Below are 19,963 nucleotides of genomic sequence, written 5' to 3' on the forward strand. Positions count from 1 at the left end.
TGCAATCAGATAACCTTCGTTTCAGATTTATTAGGATTCATTATGTCCTATGAGGATCTTTATTTATTTAGTTAGTTGGTGTTTTGTGATGATGTGATTTGGGGATTTATATAGTGCAACACCACCCGAAAGGGAATCAGAGCACAAATGGCCAATTGCAGAAGCTAAAAAAGGAGAGGTGATGTGTTCAATCTTACGGATCCCCACTTTAAGGACATTCTGGTGATAAGAACCTGAGCTTGGAGAGCACATCCAAAGGTTTTTTCACGCTTGAAATTAGGGACCACTGCTAACCTTAGATCATAGGAGCGTGGGGTTCTCCTGGATTAATACCCCTGGAAAACTCTCCTTAAGTTAGTGGGGAGGTGGGCCATAAGGTGCTTTATGCAATAAAGTGGGGGATTCAAAGGAAATTCTATCCTTTACAGGCAACCAATGGAGACAATTCAGAGCAGGGAAAATGAGAATTTTGCGGAGGGGTCCTGATAACGATTCTTGCAGCAGTATTCTGGAGGTGGCTGGGTAATGCCCTTGTTTTTACCCTAAAAGAGAATGTTACAATAGTCCAGTTTTTCATAAGTTATAGAATGCGCTACAGTGGTGTAGCTGGACTCAGATAGAAAGGGATGCATCTGCTTTGAGATCCCAAGATGATAACTCTGGGAATGAACAATGGAACTGGCATGGGCAGACATTGTTAGTGTTGAATCAAAAATAGCGCCCAGAAATGTGACCTTCTCTTAAGTGTGGATCTTTAGCTGGGAGATGGAGATTTTACGATATAAAGCTTTCATCCTGCTTTTCAGATGGTTGCTAGAGAGCCGTTGGAATCTGTTGTGCTTTGTTAAGGCTGAGCCACTCATCTCGCATCCATACTTCAAAGATGGTAAACAATCTATAGACGCTGTTGAGATTCTCCTCAGTGGTGCCCATGAGGCTCAACAGTATCTAAGTGTCGTCCGCATAATTAAGGAACAACGCTCCCTCCAGAGATAGAAGATCAAGGAGGGGTTTGCTATGAACATTGAACAAAGTAGGAGAAAGACAAGATCCACAAAGAACACCACAATCCATGGCAGAGCGAGATGATTGAACAGAATCCTGTCGGACCATCCAAACCATATACTGAGGAAAAGGCTTCAACCAGAGTCTGGGCTCTCGGTCCATACCTACGATCCCATAAACCACAGTTTTCAAGAGCAGCCAACAGATCAAGCATCATTAAGATGCCCGAGTCATTGGCATCAGTCAGGTGGAGGAGATTTTCCCTAACATCAAGAAGAGTTGTTTCCGTACCCTTATTCCGTCTAAAGCTTGATTGCCTGTCACCAAATAGCTTATGATTTTCCATGTAAGATTGGAGTTGAAGTGATGCAACTTTGTCCAGGATTTTCAAAAGGAACAATGTTTTTCGCAACGAGCCTATAGTAGGCAGTGGGCAGAGGCAGGGCATTTGAGGCTCAGAAAGAGGAAAGCCAGGGACCAGAATTATGTCTTATCGCAATTAAGGTTACATCCATGTAAGATTGTATTTTCCCTTTTCTTTCCAAAACAAACCTTTAAAATTAAATGATTGCGTTTTCAAGCTTTTCTTCTTTAAAAAAAGCTATAAGCCCCTAAATGTCTGTCATTTCCAGAGAACAAGAAGTGCAACCAATGACGCCTTGTGCTCCACAAGTGTCCCCAGTCAGAAGGACAACTACATTCTGACAAATATCCTTCAATGACTACCTTTTCGAATAATTATTTTGACGTCTAGAAAATACTGTAGGAATGCCTCAGTTGTGTTTTTCTTCATTTTTTACAGTTGGACCTTAACTATGGAGGACATGATAAACACACACAGCGCAGGTTTCATAATTTCTTTTTTATTATAACTGGAATATTATCTCCCTGCAATAATGAAAGATGAGGCAGTTCAAGGAATGTTTTTTGTCATATGTTTTAATAGGCTGGTGGCAAAAACAAAACAGAGAAACTAGGAAACCTCCCCAAAACTATGCAATGCCATACATTGTTTCCTGCTTTATAAATGAGGCCAACCCGTGGCTTGAGACTTAGTGTGCTGGTATTCAGTTTTACTTTCCCATAGTCAGTTCACACTAAGGACAGTGCTGACTGGAAGTCCAGACTGGTGGGTGGTGGAAGACGGTTTAATACCTATTAAGTTGGGCAATGGGCATACACCATACTGGCAGTGGAATGGTGGAATTACTTAAATGGAAAGTCCCGTTGTATGATGCAATGTTACCTTTCGAGAAGAGCATGTTATTGGTTAGCTTGTCTGCAAGCTACTCCTATTCCCACTATAAAGAAAGCAGTCTAACATGTCGAACTGGTCAACATTCCCCAGTCTCTTGTCCACCAGGATAATAATTCTTATAGTGTTGAAGTTTCAGCATCCTGAAGTGAATGGCAAAGACAGTACTGTATGCTTTAGAAAAGTCTTCAAAGAGACAACACTGACTGAATGCTTGCTAAGAATCCAGACCCAGCCCACCTTTCTGACAGATGCTGCGGTGCCTACAAGAGCTTTCTCGAATTGTAAGCGTTCTGTGGTTAACCGTGAACAAGATGGTGCCTCCCGCCATAACCCTTGCATTGGCATCTATGAGGAGACCCTTTAAGACTGTCATTCCTGTGAAGTCTTTATCTGCACAGAGCACTTCTCTTCTAAGCACCCTCCTGGCCTTTCCTTGCAGTGTCTAAGGAGCGCTTCTGAACACCGGCTAATGCCTACATTATGATCTACCGCAATGGATGTTGTCCTTGTAGGGAAAAGCGCCACATTGTTCAGGTACTGTCTGGCGGGTGGAGATCTGGTCCTGCATAGAGTCTCAGGGCCACGTGTGTGTATCACAGCTCTCTCTCCGTGAATGGGAAGTTGCGGCACACATCATTTGGATTGCATACTGTTTGTGTCCCGAGGAGAGCCCAGCAACTTTATGGACCTTTAACTGGGGGCACAGCTGCAAAATTGCAAAGTTCCACAAGGGCCGTGAGAATAAATATGTGTGACTGCCTGTCTTTTCCACCTTTGCTATGAAAACCCTTACGCTCTGGACTTTGAGCACTCTGTCAGGGTTCAAGACCAAGCAGCCTCATTCTGGAAGCATCCATAACTGAACCTTGTGTATATGGGTTTCATTTGAAAGGGCTGTCTTAAAGATCTTTTGCGTCCTTCTTTGATGGTGACTGGTTAGAGAATTATAAAAGAAAAAAGAAGCAGAAAGAAAAGAAAAAGAAAGGCAATTCGTCAAATAACATTCACCTAAAAAATTAAATATGGGGAAATTCGTCATAGTGAGTACATCGTCATTCTGACATATCAGCCTCCATGGATGGTATCAAATGAAGTGATTAAGAATATTTAAGAACTATCACTGATCACACCCGATTTGTGATCACACCCGGTTTCGTAGGGTTTTGGAAACGCATCTGTTCTAGCTGGCTTTTACTTTGGATTATGGCTTGTCTGTTTCTTAGCGCCTAGATGCCTTTGGGCCTTAGTCAGCGCTTTACACATACCACAATAAATAAATCCCCTGGTTGAGAGCTGCTGACCGCCAGCGTGTTAAAAGGATGAAACACCCAGTCCCTAAGTCTTGCTTATAACTGCCCTTGCTTCCACGGGCACATGTATGTTTGTGATGTACAAGATGGCATCGGTCATTTAGTCTGCAACCACTGCAGGTGTTTTGGTGCAGGTTGTCTATGTTGCTTTGGTTTGTGCTCATACATGACTTACTTAGTGCTGTGTTACCTGTACTTTCTAAATTATTGTGAGTGCTGCTTGTTTTCACGCGATGGTCCTATGTTTTCTGCGGACACCACATTTCCAGTCCTGGGCTTGCCTTATACAAACCATGGCAATCTGGGACTTTCTTTCAAATAGCTGAATTGAAGCGACAAAAGACTACATCTCTGTGAATGCATTATTATATGCAACCCAGCCTACCACAGCCCAACTAACATAATGCAGCATAACACAGAATTGCACAACATAACAACCTAGGAGATCATACATTCAGTAATTAAAAGAAAGCTCAGGGAAAGGAAATATGGTAGCCCCGGTGGATGATACGTGGTGACCTGCATGATACGTGGTGACCCCTACCCTTTCTCATCATGTACCTGGTCAATTACCTGCACAGCTGCATCTGTCCTTTCTGCCCTCATCTCCTCGCCACACTAACCTGGTCCCCACAGAGCATGCTTCACCACTCTACCAGGGCCATTGGCTATTTCTCCATGCGCTTACGGTTGGAAATAGCAATGAATTTCATAGGCCGCCCACTGCCCTTTCCTCGAATGTGCCACGTATTTCCCCCAGCACTTCACGGGCCTGCAAAGCTCTTGCTGGACCCTATAAACCAGTACAGCTCCTATTGCCCATGTTCGACCGGGCGCCCCAGCCATATCTTGATGCACCTAGACACACCTTCGTACTTATGTTGAACCTTCACATCTCTAACTCAAACCCTATGTCCTATAGCGCCATTCAAGTATCTGTCTGGCTCTCCCGTCTTCCCCTTCTGCCCCCGGGGGATCCATCTCACCTCTCGCACACCCGCACTGTCCACGCTGCTATGATCCACAAGGAGATGCTGAACACCAGAAGGACCGTCCCCGGACAAATGGTCATGAGTGTCTTCATCACAAAGCGCGTGTTGAAGTTGATTTTGTTGAGGGCGCCGATGCTTCGCGACGAGGCATCTGTGAAGAGTTTGCTGTGTAATAGCATGACCCTGGCAATGAGGTACAGCCTCAGGAACATAGGGATGCACAGGATGATGTCCACATCCGCCTCCGTCACGGACGGCGCGTAGGAGAAGGCCAGGCGGGCATTCCAAAAGAACTTGTACTCGCCAGGGATTGGGTGGATGGCACAGATTAACAGTTCTAGGCTGATGTAGAAGATGCGCTCGTAGGTCATCGCTATCCGCCAGTCATCGGCTCCGTTGTCGATCACAAACAGCTGGAGAAAGGGAACCAAGAACATGAATTAGAGGCAGAGGATCAGAGGTGGATACAGCAAGATCCATGTTCTCAGCTCAGTTTAGGCACAGGCACACGCACATGGCGGTTGAGAAGCCAACCTCAGGCGAATATCCCTACAAGGTAATTTATCAGGAGGCAATATTAAGCCAATACATGCTGTCACCTTCGAAAGCTTTCTCCGCCTAACTGTCGGAAACATGCAGTGCTTGGGACATTGAATGCATAAGGATGTTAACCTCTAGGACTGAGTCTCAATGGAGATGTGGTGACATGCACTGGTGGTACTGTAAATCGAAAATACAATCTAGTGCTATTGGGGGATTCTATGTTCAGTAGAGAGCTGCATCGCTGGTGCTTTCAGGACAGGAATCCATCATCAGTGGGTATCTACTGGGCGAATGCTGTTTGGGGAGGCAGCGATCAGTAAAGCCTCGCTGCGCTGGCTCTGTTAAGAGAGGAACAACTCATCTGTGGAGACCCACTCGTGCTGGTGGCATCAAAAGCCATCATCAGCAGGAAGAGACTGCATTTCTTCTGTCGGGAAACAGTCATCAGTGGAGACCCACTACACTACTGCTGCAAGTGGACTATATCTTCAGTGGAGGCATACCCACTGGTGCTGCCTGGCCGATCAACCGTCAGTGGAGACCTGTTGACCTCAACTGGACTGGTGGTGTCAGAAGGCCTCTCCATCTTTAAAACCTGGTTTGCTGGGCAGTTTGGAAAGCCCCTCACTGTTGGATAACGTATGTGTGACCTTTGTCACACGTTCTAGTGGCTACGAGTACATCCTCACCTAATGAATTAAATGTACAGAACCGTGTCGAGTCAGAAATACCAGTTTACCCACTGGTAGGTGGACACATGACCAGGATTCCAACAGTAGAAGGCACAGGATAGTGTGATAAAAAGGAGCCATGGGTTTGGCATTACATTTAAGCTCTCATGTTAACTGATTTAAGGTCATTTTGAGATTAGAGGGACGGCTTTCTCATTTTGGAAGGTTCCTTGTTATCCTTAAAATAGTGAAAGTACATTTTGTTGCTAGTGTGTGGGATTGTAGGTTCACTGTATGTATGTGCAAGGCGTGGGGCCGGGTGCTGTGTGGAATTTTGCAATTATCTTTGTTGAGTTATTTCTGACAAGGTCTTAGTGCACTGTTGACCACGGGTCAGCAAAACGGAAGATTTTTTGCAGCAGACAGAATGGTGGATTGGGAGAAAACTCCGGCCTTCGCTGCCCTTCGCCAATCGGATATAGAGCAGAGATAAGCTTTTGACACTCAAAACACTCATTTATTTTGCCATTTTTGCCATGGAAGCGTGAAAATACCAACCAGTCACAAGGCATGAAACTTTTCCAGATTGGGATCAGATTAGGGTTCAGGTCTTCTCGTTCTAAAGTCATTCACTTTGCACTTTGCCTCATCCCCTCCATTTTCTCACCTTACCTTTCATTTTTTATATACGATTTCATACTGTTGTCCACTTTGACCTGCAGCGCGTTGGGACCATACCAATGGTGAAAGGCGCTATACAATTGATGATGATTGGCGACAAGAAAGCGGACACAGAAGGGTAAAGATATTTGGGAACGATCACTAAAGTTTTGGAAACCGAGATGAGAATTGGCGCTATTCTTTCTGCAAAATCTTTCCGTGGGGCGCGAAAGAGGCATCACACGACACATGACTCAATGACATCATTGGAAGGGACATCAAATGGCCCACAACTTTGATGACAGTCGTGAATGCTTTTGAAAATACATATCTATTGGAAAGCTCAGATTGCAGCATGTTAATAAACAACAATTGATAATGGGCAAAACCACCAAACTATTAAAACTACCAAAAGCTAGAGACATACTGACTATTGAGAGATCCGGAAACTGGGAGGTGGCAAAGCATTTTACAAATGCTAGACACAGCAACATAGGGTACCAGTTGCTACACTGAAATGATGCCCATTAGAAAAATAAAATCAAGACCTTCCAGTTCCAAAGTCTGTGATGTATCCACTGAATCATGCCTCTTTTCCCAGCTAATGTTTTTTTATGTCACTTTACTTTATATTGGTGTTTAGTGATTTGCCATCGCAAACAATTGTGGTCTAATGAGGAAGCTTGGAGTGGGACCTTGGTTCTTAAGTTGGAAACGTCTCTGCTAAACTGCGTCTATCCCCTTTCCTCAAGAACCTTTTTGATATAATTTAATACATTATTATGGAGTTCCTTATAATCACAGAGAAGGTATATGGGTTGCAGGCATATGGATTAATGTACCCAAGATCACACAATTTGGTCAAATGTGAAATCCAGAATTAAAAAACATATCTTTTGGTAACAAAGGCTGGAATGTACCTGCTAGATCACGACACAGTCTATGTGGGCAAATCAAGCATGCTAACACTGGTGCTCAACTTGTTTCTAGACAATTTTACATATAGGGGAAAAGAAGAAAAGGGTGATATATTGACTTGCTAAAGCTACACAATTTTGTTCATATGGGGAAGCTGGGATCAGAACTGGGATCCTCTAGTTCCAAAGTTGGCAATTTATCCACTAGATCACTTATTTTCCGTTACTTTCTTAAACATCCTCTCTTCCCTTTCCCCTTCTATTTTCTCCCCTTCCTTGTAAATGTGCTTGGTGGGGCAGTGTGGAGAGATGAGGGGCATGTGCCTGTGTAAGTAGTCATGGAGCATGGCATGGTGACTGGGCAGATTGGGGCCTCAACGGGTCACAGAGATGTGCCTGTTAGCAGAGAATTGTGGACGAATGTGCTTTGTAGTGGATATGCCTGCAGGGGTGTTGCTAGAGCAGTGCTATGCCTGTGTGAGGAGTGAGCGTAGATTGAGAGAAAAGTGCATGTGTGGGAGTGGATGGAGTCTGGGAATGTGTCTGTGGCAGTGGCTGGGTTGACTGAATGATGTGGGCGGAGCATGGAGTGTGAAGCTCTGCCGGTGGGGTTATGTGGTGAATGCGAAGTGTGGGAATGTTCCTGCGGAGGTAGATTAGGTGGATAGAGTGAGGAGATGTGCATGGAAGGTGCATGGAGGGTAGAGTGTGGAAATGTTTCTGCTGGGTGTTTGAGTAGATGGCATGATGAGACGTGGATGTGGGGATTTTCCTTTGAAGGAAGAAGGATGTTATGTCTGTGGTGGACAGTGTGGGTTGCATAAACAAGCAATGCAATGTCACAGCTGTCTGATGTGCAATTATTGGTAATACTGCATAACATCAATATAGCTAACCTAATCTGATAGTCTCTATTTATAGTATCACATACAAATAATATTTCTTTTGTGTTTAAGTCTTTTATTGAAATCCAGCAGTTATATAAGATTCATATACCAATTTAAACAACAAATATAATATTGCAATGCCACACATGGCCATAGTATGGAAAGTTCATTAACATTTCATTTAAGCAACAATAGAACCTTATATAAACAGTATAATATTCTATTCTAATGCATAGAATGCAGTTTTAATAAGCTAATAGTTATATAGCATATTTGTAAGACAAGTCATATGGACGTACAGGACATACAGTACTAACATGCACATAAGGAGGGTAGGAAGGGGGTAATATTGTACAAGAGTAAGAACTAATAAGGCTTCATCATATTCTCTCATTTTAGCTGGGTATTTCATTGTTCAAAACTTCTAGAAAAGATTGCAATTTTAATAGGTGTTTATGCAATATGAGTGGGGAAACAGCGTTGCACCTTTCCGTCCTATGAATATTAAAAACTGAATTCTACCACATTTTAAAGTGTGCACTTATAAGATGTTTCCAATTTCAGGTAATAGTCTGGATGGCTATGGTAAGAAATAAATCAACCAAATAACCTTTATATTTATCGATAGCAGGTTGGATCATTTCACTACTCTGGAATAGAACATCAAAGGAGATAATCACCTGTATTTGGAAGAGGCTACTAAGGGGTTCCCCAAAATTTTCCCAATATGCTTTAAGATAAAGACACTAAAAAATCATATGCTTGAAAGATCATTGATAATTTAAACAGCTCCAACATTTGTCATTTTGAGATATTCCAGTTTTAAAATGCATGAGTGGGGTAATGAAAGCCCTATGGTGGAAGAAATACAGTGTTTGAAGCAAACTAGCAGAGACAATGGGCCTCATTACGAGTCCGCCGGTCTGGAATGCAGTGATTCCGTGACGACGGTGATACAGTTTCCGTGTCCGCAAGGTTGCGGAAAGAGTGGCCGATTACGGCCTGTCGGTTGTGCGCAGCACACCAACGCGGAAATGGTGTCACCGTCGCCACATAAACACCCACGGAAATGGACATACCGCCCCAAAAAGCATTACAAAAACCGCGTCCGCCACCGTCCTCATGGACACGGAAACACCGGAAGCGGAAATACCATAACCGCGAAAACCGGAAAGAGAGAGTCGGCCATTATATAAACCACAATCCACAGCCATCCAGAGTCAGCACTGGCCAAATCACTCTGAGAAGGCAAAAACGACCACAACCATGGCAGCCAGGATCCGTGCACAAACACAGCAGAAACAGCGCTTCAGCGAGGCAGAGCTGACTGTACTAGTGGACCACATTGTGCAGCATGCAGAAATGCTGTTCAGCGCTGACCAGCGCCGTGCAACCCAGCAGCGTAGAAAGGAGTTGTGGGCAGAAGCTGCACGCAAGTGCACAGCAGTCGGTGTCACAACACGCAGCGTGAAGGACTGCCACAAGAGGTGGGACGACCTCAGACTGAGGGTGCGAAACCGCATTGCTGCACACCGGCAGCAGAACAGTGGCACAGGTGGAGGGCCTGCTTCACCACTAAGACTGCAGACATGGGAGGAGCGCTGCAGCAGTGTCCTCCACCTTGAGGCAATACATGGTATTGGCGATGCAGAGGCAGGAGTGAGCCCACCTGCAGATGCCGGTAAGTGCACACATTACAATGCCATGAGTACTTGTTGAGCCCAGGAGTGCCCCAAAGGACCCATTCACAACCCCCCACCCTGCTCCCCGGTCAGGGCAGGAATGCCCCAAACGACCCACTCATAACCCCCCAGCCCCACAGTCAGGGCAGGAGTGGCCAAAAGGACCCACTCATAACCACCCCCGGTCAGGGCAGGAGTGCCCCAAAGGACCCACTCATAACCCCCATGTGCCACACCAGTCAGGGCAGGAGTGCCCCAAAGGCCCCACTCATAACCCTCCCCCCCAGTCAGGGCCGGAGTGCCCCAAAGGACAAACTCATAACCCCCCCGGTCAGGGCAGGAGGGCCCCAAAGGACTCACTCATTAGCCTGATGAGAAGCAACATCCCCACAATACATGGCCATTGGACATGCTCACAGTACGTGACTGGTTATAAGCAGAGGCACATACACCTGAGTGCATCAACAGTCATATGCGTGTAAATGCAAGTGCTCACTGATCGACCTGACTGATGCATGTGATGGACCCATCAGGTACCAGCACACAACTAATAGCATGCCTTCTGTGTCCCCACAGCCATTTCAAGTGACAGCGACAACGCCTAACAGGCGACGCAATGTGCACCTGCACGTGGACAACGCAGCACCCCTGCCCAGGAGGACGACGCAAGCTGCTCTGCAACTCAGCCACCAGCTGCACCTGGCATGGATTCACCAGTCAACACCACCATCCCCATGCTGCCTGCTGCCACACAAGTGCCACGCCCACCCATCATGCTCACAGATCCCATCCCTGAGAACATCTGCAGTGCGGAGGAGGCTGCAGGCAGTGACAACAGTGCCCCAGCCTGGCAGGCTGAAGTAGGGCCACAGGGGGAGGGGCCCAACGTGGATGACCTATTATCCCTCCACGACCTCCTGTTCAGCCCCGCATCACTGTATAGTCTCATGAGATCGCCAACCCCCTCCATGGCTGAGCTGAATGGCCGCATGCAGCGGATGGAGGATCAGCAGGCCACCCTTACTCAGCTTGTTGAAAGGCAGCTGGAGGAGTCCAGGCTGCAGCAGGAGGAGGCCAGGCTGCAGAGGGAGAGTTATGTGCGTCGGATCTCCAGGGCCATTGGACGTTTTACAACCACCATCGTGACCTTGGCACGCCATGTCCGGGAGGGCAACAATAACACATCTTCCATAGCAGAGTCCACGTTGCTTGACCAGCATGTGTATCTAGGACATATGCCAACACTCACACCAACCGTGCCGTCCACCAGCACCACCCCATCTAGCTCCACCACTGCTAGCCCATGGAGGCGCTCAAGTCGTCTGACAGGGCCCTCTGGCAAGGACGCCCATGCGCAGAAGCGCATATGCAAATAATACAATGTCTGTTTGGCTGTGCAGGAGACAATCAGGGACACAATGGGTTATGGGGGTGGGTACGTTTGGGTGGTGGGGGGTACATTAGGGGGTTCGTTTTTTGGGGCCTGGTTGGGGGTGGGTACGTTTGGGGGGTGAGGGAGGTACATTAGGGGGTTTGTTTTTTGGGGCCTGGTTGGGGGTGGGTACGTTTGGGTGGTGGGAGAGGTACATTAGGGGTTCATTTTTTGGGGCCTGGTTAGGGGTGGGTATGTTTGGGTGGTGGGTGGGCATGGGTGTACAGTTTCCCTACACAATGCACCTTCTTTCCTGTTTTGTATAAATATCTCACCTTTGAAAACTCTATAATGAGTGGACATCTGTCATTTCATTTGCAGTATTAACTGGCATCGTCATATCCATGCAATGCTGTCATTGTGCAGTCTCTCAGAAGTAAATGCGAATGAGTGTATCCTGTGTTTGTTGGCCATCTTGTGCACCCCCGGGAGGGAGTGGAGCCACCCCATCCCCATCTTCAACTCCATCATCATCCTCTGTGTCTGGGGGCAGCAGAATGTTCCTGCGCATGCACAGATTGTGCAGCATGGCACACACGAGCACAATTTTACCCGTCTTCACTGGGCTGTAGAGCAGTGATCCGCCAGGTCTACTCAAGCAGCGGAACCTGGCCTTCAGTAGGCCAAATGTCCTCTCAATCATGCCACGTGTGCGGACGTGTGCCCTGTTGTAGGCCACCTCATGCCTGTTCCTTGGCCTCCGTACAGGTGTCATCAGCCATGGCGTAAGTGCATATCCAGCATCACCTACATGGGATGTAAATGTGGGGGACATGTTGGTATCATATCTTCTTCAGATGCAGTGCAATCTTGAGTCATCATTCATTCATCCATATGGGCCAAGCAGTGCTGGGATCGGTGGGTTATTTCCATTCCTGGGTCATAGTTGTTGACGTTGGCATTTGGACATTGCCCAAAGACTTGCTGTGCATATGTAGTTCCCATTGCAGACAATAGTGGTTGGTAAATATGGCATTGTGCAGTGATGTACACTCATGGAGGAGTCAATCAATGGACTGTGATGATGTGGTTGATGCAGGATGACTCATGTGCAGGCATCATGTGCATTGGAGGGGCAGTGGTGCATAATGTGGGTGGATGTATTGAGTGGCTGGAGTTGTACAGGCTTGTGGCAGTATTGGTTGTGTGTCTCATTTGGCAGGGTGTGTACGGGCACACTGTGGCAACCTGTCATGTGTAGCTTTGTGATGTGTGGGATGTGCTGACGGTCCATTACATGGGCTGGTGGGTGATGCATATGCAGTTGTAGCAGGCCACTCACACAGGTTATTGCCCTGGACACACACACCCCTTCCACTGGGCCTGTGCATTGGCAGTTGTACTCACTCAATAGCCATTTGCTTTTGCATTGAGTCATGTATTGACCCCGTTAAACGTGCGCAGCAATGTGTTATCACTTGTGCGGCGTCACATCCCATCTGTACATTCAGTGAGTGGTACAGTTTCCTATTGCGGTACACCATCTCCATTGCATGTGGTACTGTCAGCTCTATGTGGGTGCAGTCTACTGCACCTATGCAATTTGGCATTGCTGCAATGGCATGGAAGGCCAACTTGGTGGCAATGACCAGGTCAAGGGTACGGGGTAGGGCGATGTATGCTGACACATGTCGCAGCAGGGCATCCAGTACCTGTCCCAATATTTTAGAAAAACAGGGATGTGAGAGCCTGTGCAGCTCAACAACTGTGTGCTGATAAGTTCAGGTGCCAAGAAAATGCAGTACTGACACCACCTTCAGGAGGGGGGGATTGCGGTCGGAATGCCAATGTGGCTGCTGATGTCGTCCTCAATCATGGTGGTGATGTACATGATTGTTGGACGGTCCAGCCAGTAAAATGTATGGATCTGTCCTGGGGTCAGGTTCCAGGGTGAGGCCCTGATGCAGGGTATTGCAGGCTGCCTGCGGGGTCGTGCCAGCTGCACAATTGGGTTGGGCATGGGTGCAGGGTTTTCTAACTGCCGCCTGCGCCTCCTCCGCCTCCTCCGCCTCCGCATCCTCCTCCTCTGCACCATTACTGCCACCATGTGCAGTGCTGCCTGTAGGTTCAATAGCCCCAGTCCCAAAGCTGCTACTGCTTCTGCCTGCATAGTTGTGTTTGGAGTTGGCCTGGGTGTGGCCCTTTTGTAGACTCCCAGTGGCCTGCTGGGTCCAGCTGGGCTCATTTGGTGCACCTGTGGCCTGATTCAGCTCACTAGGCACTGTTTAATGTCATGTTCGCGGTAGCGCCAGTACCGCCACTGTTTCCACGGTTTTTCCGACATTTTCATGGCAGTGTTTCCATGTCCGTAATACTCGTAATGCGCACGGTGTTAGGTGTTGCCGGTAACTGGGGGGTTTCCCCAGCGACACAGTTTACGGGTGCCTTAACTCCATGGTGGCGGTTTGTGGTGGTGGTATTTCCGGGATCGTAGGTCGTAATTTGTCAATCACGGAAACGGTGCCGGTATGGTTATACCGGTGGTGTTAAGTCCAGACAGGCAGACTTACTTTAGAGATATTGATCGATATACAAGGCCATCTAAATTCTGTGATGTTGGGGGAGCAATCTTGATTCCAAGTTTCATGGCATTTAAGCAGAACTTCATCTATCGACGTAGCGGACAAAACTTTATAAAACATAGATGGTGTAACATTAGGATTTGATAAATGGAGTAGTCTTTGAGTTTGATAGCTATTAGAATTGAAAACTAACACTTCATAGTTTTCTATAATAGCATTAATTAGACTAACTAACTAGACTAACTAGACAACTGGCTGTAAATTCTTCAAAAGTTAATGGAGTACCTTATAGAAACAATTGTCCTATATACTTAATGCCGAGAGATAGCCATGGCCTCCAACAAATTGCTCTCTTATTTATTTTTATTAGGGGGTTCATCCAAATATACTGAGAGATAAGCTTAGGGCTATTTGTATGGAGTAGAAATAGGTATGAACGTAAACACTTAATGGCGATATTAATACGTGTGCTAATAAAGCATTTATTATTATTATTGATGTAGGAACAGTCAAAGAAAACATGAGGGGAGACCATCGCTCTCTATATAAGCAGCCATTTTGGTAGATCAGTACCATCAGGAAAAAAACAAAATTGTGTTTGTTTTAGAACAAAAGCAACATGATATCTTTTATAATCTGGGAATCCTACTCTACCCTCAGATCTGGGTTTCTTAAGTTTACACAATGATATCCTGATTTTCTTTTCCCCCATAGAAATTTGAGGATACAGGTGTCTAAAGATTTGAAAAAAGGTGCTGAGAAGGGAATAGGAAGCATATAAAGAAAATACAATGCAATAGGTGAAAGCATCATTTAAACATCTTCCAATCACCCCACCAAGAAAGATAAAGAAGTGACTATGTATTTGTTAGTTCTTTCACTTTTGTAATGATGTTAGCTTTATTTAGATTAACAATATTCTTAATTGAGAATGAGATTTGGATACCTAGATATTTAATATCCTTTGGTCACCATTTCATACCAGGGTTCGAACAATGACTACTTCTACAGTGTATATTAAGTGGTAAAACTTCAGACTTGTCCGTATTAAGTCTATAACCTGATGCCTTAGAAAATTGTGTAATTATGTATTTCAGATGTTGTAGACAAGTATCCATTGTCGTTAATAAAGTAGTACATCAGCAGCATAAGCGACATTTTGATCTTAATATCTTTAAACGGAATACCTATTATATTATTTTCTTGTCTAATAGCTTCTAAAAAGGGTTCTAATGCCAATATAAATAAAAGAGGGGAGAAAGGTCATCCCTGACGAGTGCTTCAATGAAGAGGAAATAGTGGGCACATTTAGTTATTTATAAAAATGGATGTTGTAGGATTGGAATATAATACCTAAACCATTGATATAAATGAATCAGGGATCCTATGCCAGGCCAGAGTTTGAAACATAAAATCCCATTCCACTCAATCAAATGCTTTTTCAGCGTCTAGTGCTATGGCCGCGTAGGAATTGGGAGAATTATGAATAATACTATTAATATTAGTAAATAGTCTAATGTTCGCTGAGGATGTTCTACCCTTGACATACCCCACCTGATTATTCTTAATCAAATTTGAAAGAAGGGGAATAGGTATATTGGCTAAAATGTTGGCAAATATCTTACAATCAGTATTAATTAAGGATATAGGGCTATAGTTTTGGGCTAATTCAGGGTCTTTATTGGGTTTGGGAAATGCAATCAGTACTGCTTCAGAAAAGGAACCAGTAGCTTTTTTATTATTAATAAAGGATGTATATAATTCCTTAAGCTTGGGAACCAATATTTCCTTAAAATGGGCGAAATAATCAATAAAAAAAAACATCTGGACCAGGGGCCTTTTTTGAGATTTTTATTGGCTTTAAAGATTTCGCTTGAAGATAAGGGTTGTTTAGAGATTTGAAGTTAGGACTAGTATATGAATTGCAATGTATATTTTTAAGAAAGTCTGATGCATGTGTGCTATTAGGGAGGGTTTCAGACGAATATAATGTTTGATAACATTTAATCTTTGCTTTATCTTTCTTAAATTTGAGGTATGGTGCCAATGCTTTGCCAGATTTGTTAGAGAACTGATATATCTTGGACTTGTATTTTAAAAGATTTGCACATGAGTATTCAGTAGTTAAATTATTGTATTGTATATTGAGTTTGATGAGTTTTTGATGAATAGGGTATAATTAATCTGCATATCTTGTGATTGTAGTAGTTTTATTTGTTTGAGAACATCTTCTGTTTCTTTTTTAAGTTTTTTTTCCTTTTAGCCGCAGTATAAGCTATAATATGTCCTCTAAGTACTGCTTTATAGCAATCCCAATTGTTGTGAACTGATGCACCTGTACGAGAATTTTCTGTGAAAATATACAAATGCCATTGGTGTACATATTTAACAAATTCTTCATCCTTCAAGAGGGCTGAATTGAATCTCCATCTATTATTTATGTGTGTTTTGAGTATTGGACAATGTAATATAGACAGGGGCATGGTTGGACAGAACAATGGGTTCTATGTTTGCATCTGATAGACCATTGGTCAGGGATTTAGATATAAAAATGTAATCTATCTTTGAGAAGGAGTTATGGGGGGAGAGAAGAAGGTATAGTCTAAATCTGAGCGATGGGTAATACGCCCGGTATCAATAAGACCGAGCTCAAACACAAAGTTGACAAATTGTAGGTGGAACTTGGTGGTTTTATATCGTACCTTTGATTGTTTTTATCAAGGATGGGGTCAATGATTTTGTTAAAGTCTCTGTGTGCTATTAGGTTGTTGGGATACAATTTGGATATGTGATTTCTTAAATGAGTCCAGACTCCTGGGTCTGCATTAGTGTGGCCATATACATTTAAAATGGAGTACTCAATGGAGTCAATCCACCATTTCACCAAAAACCCATCTACCAACATCATCTGTTTCTGAGGATATTTATTACCTTACATTGAAGATGTTTGTTAATAAGAGTAATAACCCCATTCTTTTTCCCATCTGCTCCACTTGAGAAAACCTGACCCACCCATAGTTGTTTCAATTTGGCAGTCTCATTCTGTGAGAGGTGGGATTCTTGTAGGCATGCGATGGATGGTTTAGCTCTGTTGAGGTGTGACAGTATTTTTTGCCTTTTAACAGGATTATGTAATCCTTTAACATTCCATATTACAACCTTAAGTGCCATGAGTTACAATGCAAGTGGTATCAGCAATCTTGTATTTATAGTAATAGGCAGATGAGGCAAAAACACATAGGGGAATGGAACAAAAGGGAGAGGGAGGGACAAACATGGAGAACATGGAGTTTTGCGATTTGCATAACAACCTACTAGTATATAAAAGAGTAGTGGCTAACTGGATACAGTCAAACCAAACCATGCTCATATGAAGTCTATTAAAGGTGTGGGGGAGGAGTGGAGAGCCAGGTCTGGATGGGCCACTCCGTGTGCCAAATCCGGTGAAATAAACATATTATAGAACAGACCATTCCGTGTGCAACTTCCATTTCAAGTATGCGGTCTGGTAACATCCATCTCTTCTCTTCTATGGCTTTGAATAAGATTGTGCAAGTCTAGTGGGTCTTGAAAAGTGTAAGCATGACCATTAAGTGTAACATTTAGGGATGCTGGGTGAATCATCCCATATCTGGCATTGAGCTGCCGTAGCGCTGGTCTAAACTTCAAAAGTTCTTTCCTTCTCACTGCTGTGGTATTGGAGACATCTTTGGTTATGAAGATCTTGGTACCTTCCCATATCAGAGATTTCTTCTGTTTGGCTTTCCCCAATATGAGCATGACGTGGGTATAATCAAGTAAAGCAAAGATCAGAGTTCTCAGAATATTTTTTGATGGATTTCTAGGACCAACGTGTAGAAGCATATGGTAAAGAAACTGAGTTGGATTGTCATTTTCAATGTTTTCGGGAAGACCAACAATACGGATGCTGTTCCTCCTATTCCTATTTTCTAGGTTTTCTGTTTGCTTCTGCAGGGGTAGAACTGTGCTTTCCAAGGACTGCACCCTTCCTGCAACATCTTCAGCGTCGCTCAACCTTCTTTGCACTTCGTGTATCCTGGTTTCAAATGTAGACCACTTATCGTTAAGCATTTGTAATTTGGCCGTTGTGGCTTCCATGAAGGGTTTAAGTGATTTAATTTCCATTAGAATAGTCTGCATACCAGGATCTTGCAACTCTTCCTTCGGAGTAGGAGGGTCACTGTTTTGTCATTTGGGGGCACTGCTATTAGACATTGATGCATTTTCCTTAAGTTGCCCCTTTTTTAGGCCATTTTGAGGCACTGCAGGTATTACTAGAAGCAACGACTTCTTCTACAAAGGTTGAAAAGGTTGTTTATCGATGATTGAGCTAGGAGCACAGAAGAGCTCTTTATTGCCCCATACGTAGTTTTCTTCCACAAAGATCTCGATAAAATGATGTCCGATGAAGTGGCCTCAATTTACAGTGTTCACAATGTAGATTGGTCATAAACACATAGCAGCCACATTAGACTCTCACCATGCAAGCATCAGCAAGGCGGTCTTGACTTTGTTCTATAAATTAATAACGATAAGTATGTATGACTTTGTCTAATGTAGAAAATCCAGGTATTAAATATTATGTTTCAGAAAAAAGTATTCCAGGTACTTAATTCGCTTGAGATGTTCCGACACCTTTTATCACCAATTTACAGTAATTGTTCAAATTAGCTGTGCTCAATAAATCCAGAAAAATGTGTCCTTTACATACTGAGAAGCACATCACATGTATTCCTGCTCCTCAGATGTTTATTTTCGTTGTTTAATGTTATCCGGACATATGTGTTTAAAATTAAAATTAAATCCCATAATGAGAGCTCCAACATGAATTTTATAGGATAAATGCACCAAATTCCAATATTTCCGCTCCTTTGCTTTTTATAAATAGTATTAATTGTTGGTGTAACTTGTTTTATCTTAAAAATACTTTATATTTATGTATTTAAAGAAATTATGGGCTTAGATTTACTTGCGTGAGGAAAAACTGTCTGTGTGGTGAAGCAAAAGTGCTTCCTAACAACAGCGGAGCCTCTGTGCTTCGCACGCCGATCATTTGACATGTTGTACGGCTTTAGTCTAACGCGACCCTGCTGCTCTGCAGGCCGCGCCTTTTGTACTACGCAGCTCCTCAGGAACTCAACACTCCATTACAAAGGGGCACACTTCCCGCTTCAAAACTTCTGCCGAAGGTTCTAAGGAAGCGCCAGTAAGTTTATGGACTGTATTATTCCATATACTCACAGGGAAAGATTTAAATCTTAAAGCCGAGTCGGGAGCTCAGAATTAAGCAGCCATCCACTTTAGGGGTTTGGCCACGCCCCCCTCGATTAATATTTCTAATGACCTCTCTGCTTGCATTACAATCAATTCACTGCTTCTTGCTCATTATAGCGAACCCCCCACTTGCTTATCAGTATTGTGAAACCTGCATAATGGTCATTATTGCTAACCCCTCCCTTGTGTTTCTACTTGAGGCCGTACAGGTGCCATGCTACATTCATCCTTGCGTTGGATTAGGCCGCAAAGGTTCCATGCTGCATTCATCAATGTGCTCGTTGAGGCCGCACAGATATCATGCTACATTCATCCTTGCGTGCAGATAGGCCACAGTGGATCCATGCCGCATTCATCAATGTGTAGTTGAGGCTGCACAGGTGCCATGCCACAGTCACCCTTCTGTGAGTTGAGATGGCATAGGGCATGCACAGGTGCCCTGACCCATTTATCATTGTGTTAATTGAGGCCGCACGTGAGTCATGCCACATTCATAGCCTGTGTGAGATGAGCACCCACACGATCCAGATCGGTGATGCGACACTTCAGTGGAGAGATGTAATCAGATCAGCTGACGTGTTGTACGGCTTCAGCTTAACGTGACCCTGCTGCTCTGCAGACCGCGCCCTTTGTACTGCGCAGCTCCTCAGGAACTCAACACTCCATTACAAAGGGGCATACTTCCCGCTTCAAAACTGCTGCCGAAGTTTCTAAGGAAGCGCCAGTAAGTTTATGGACTGTATTATTCCATATACTCACAGGGGAACATTTAAATCTTAAAGCCTAGTC

At 44.3% G+C, this 19,963-nt stretch overlaps 1 protein-coding gene across 1 annotated transcript in view; it reads right to left on the reverse strand.

The window, feature by feature from the left end:
- The window catches only part of KCNN3 (potassium calcium-activated channel subfamily N member 3), a 935,463-nt gene that overhangs the window by 432,716 nt on the left and 482,784 nt on the right, over positions 1-19,963 (reverse strand). Inside the window, exon 3 of the mRNA XM_069652077.1 lies at positions 4,560-4,978. Within this exon, the coding sequence (XP_069508178.1) occupies positions 4,560-4,978 (419 nt within the window). The remainder of the gene's footprint in view (positions 1-4,559; positions 4,979-19,963) is intronic.

This window comes from Ambystoma mexicanum, chromosome 1p (genome assembly GCF_040938575.1).
Source record: "Ambystoma mexicanum isolate Mex_15411 chromosome 1p, UKY_AmexF1_1, whole genome shotgun sequence".
NCBI lineage: Eukaryota > Metazoa > Chordata > Amphibia > Caudata > Ambystomatidae > Ambystoma > Ambystoma mexicanum.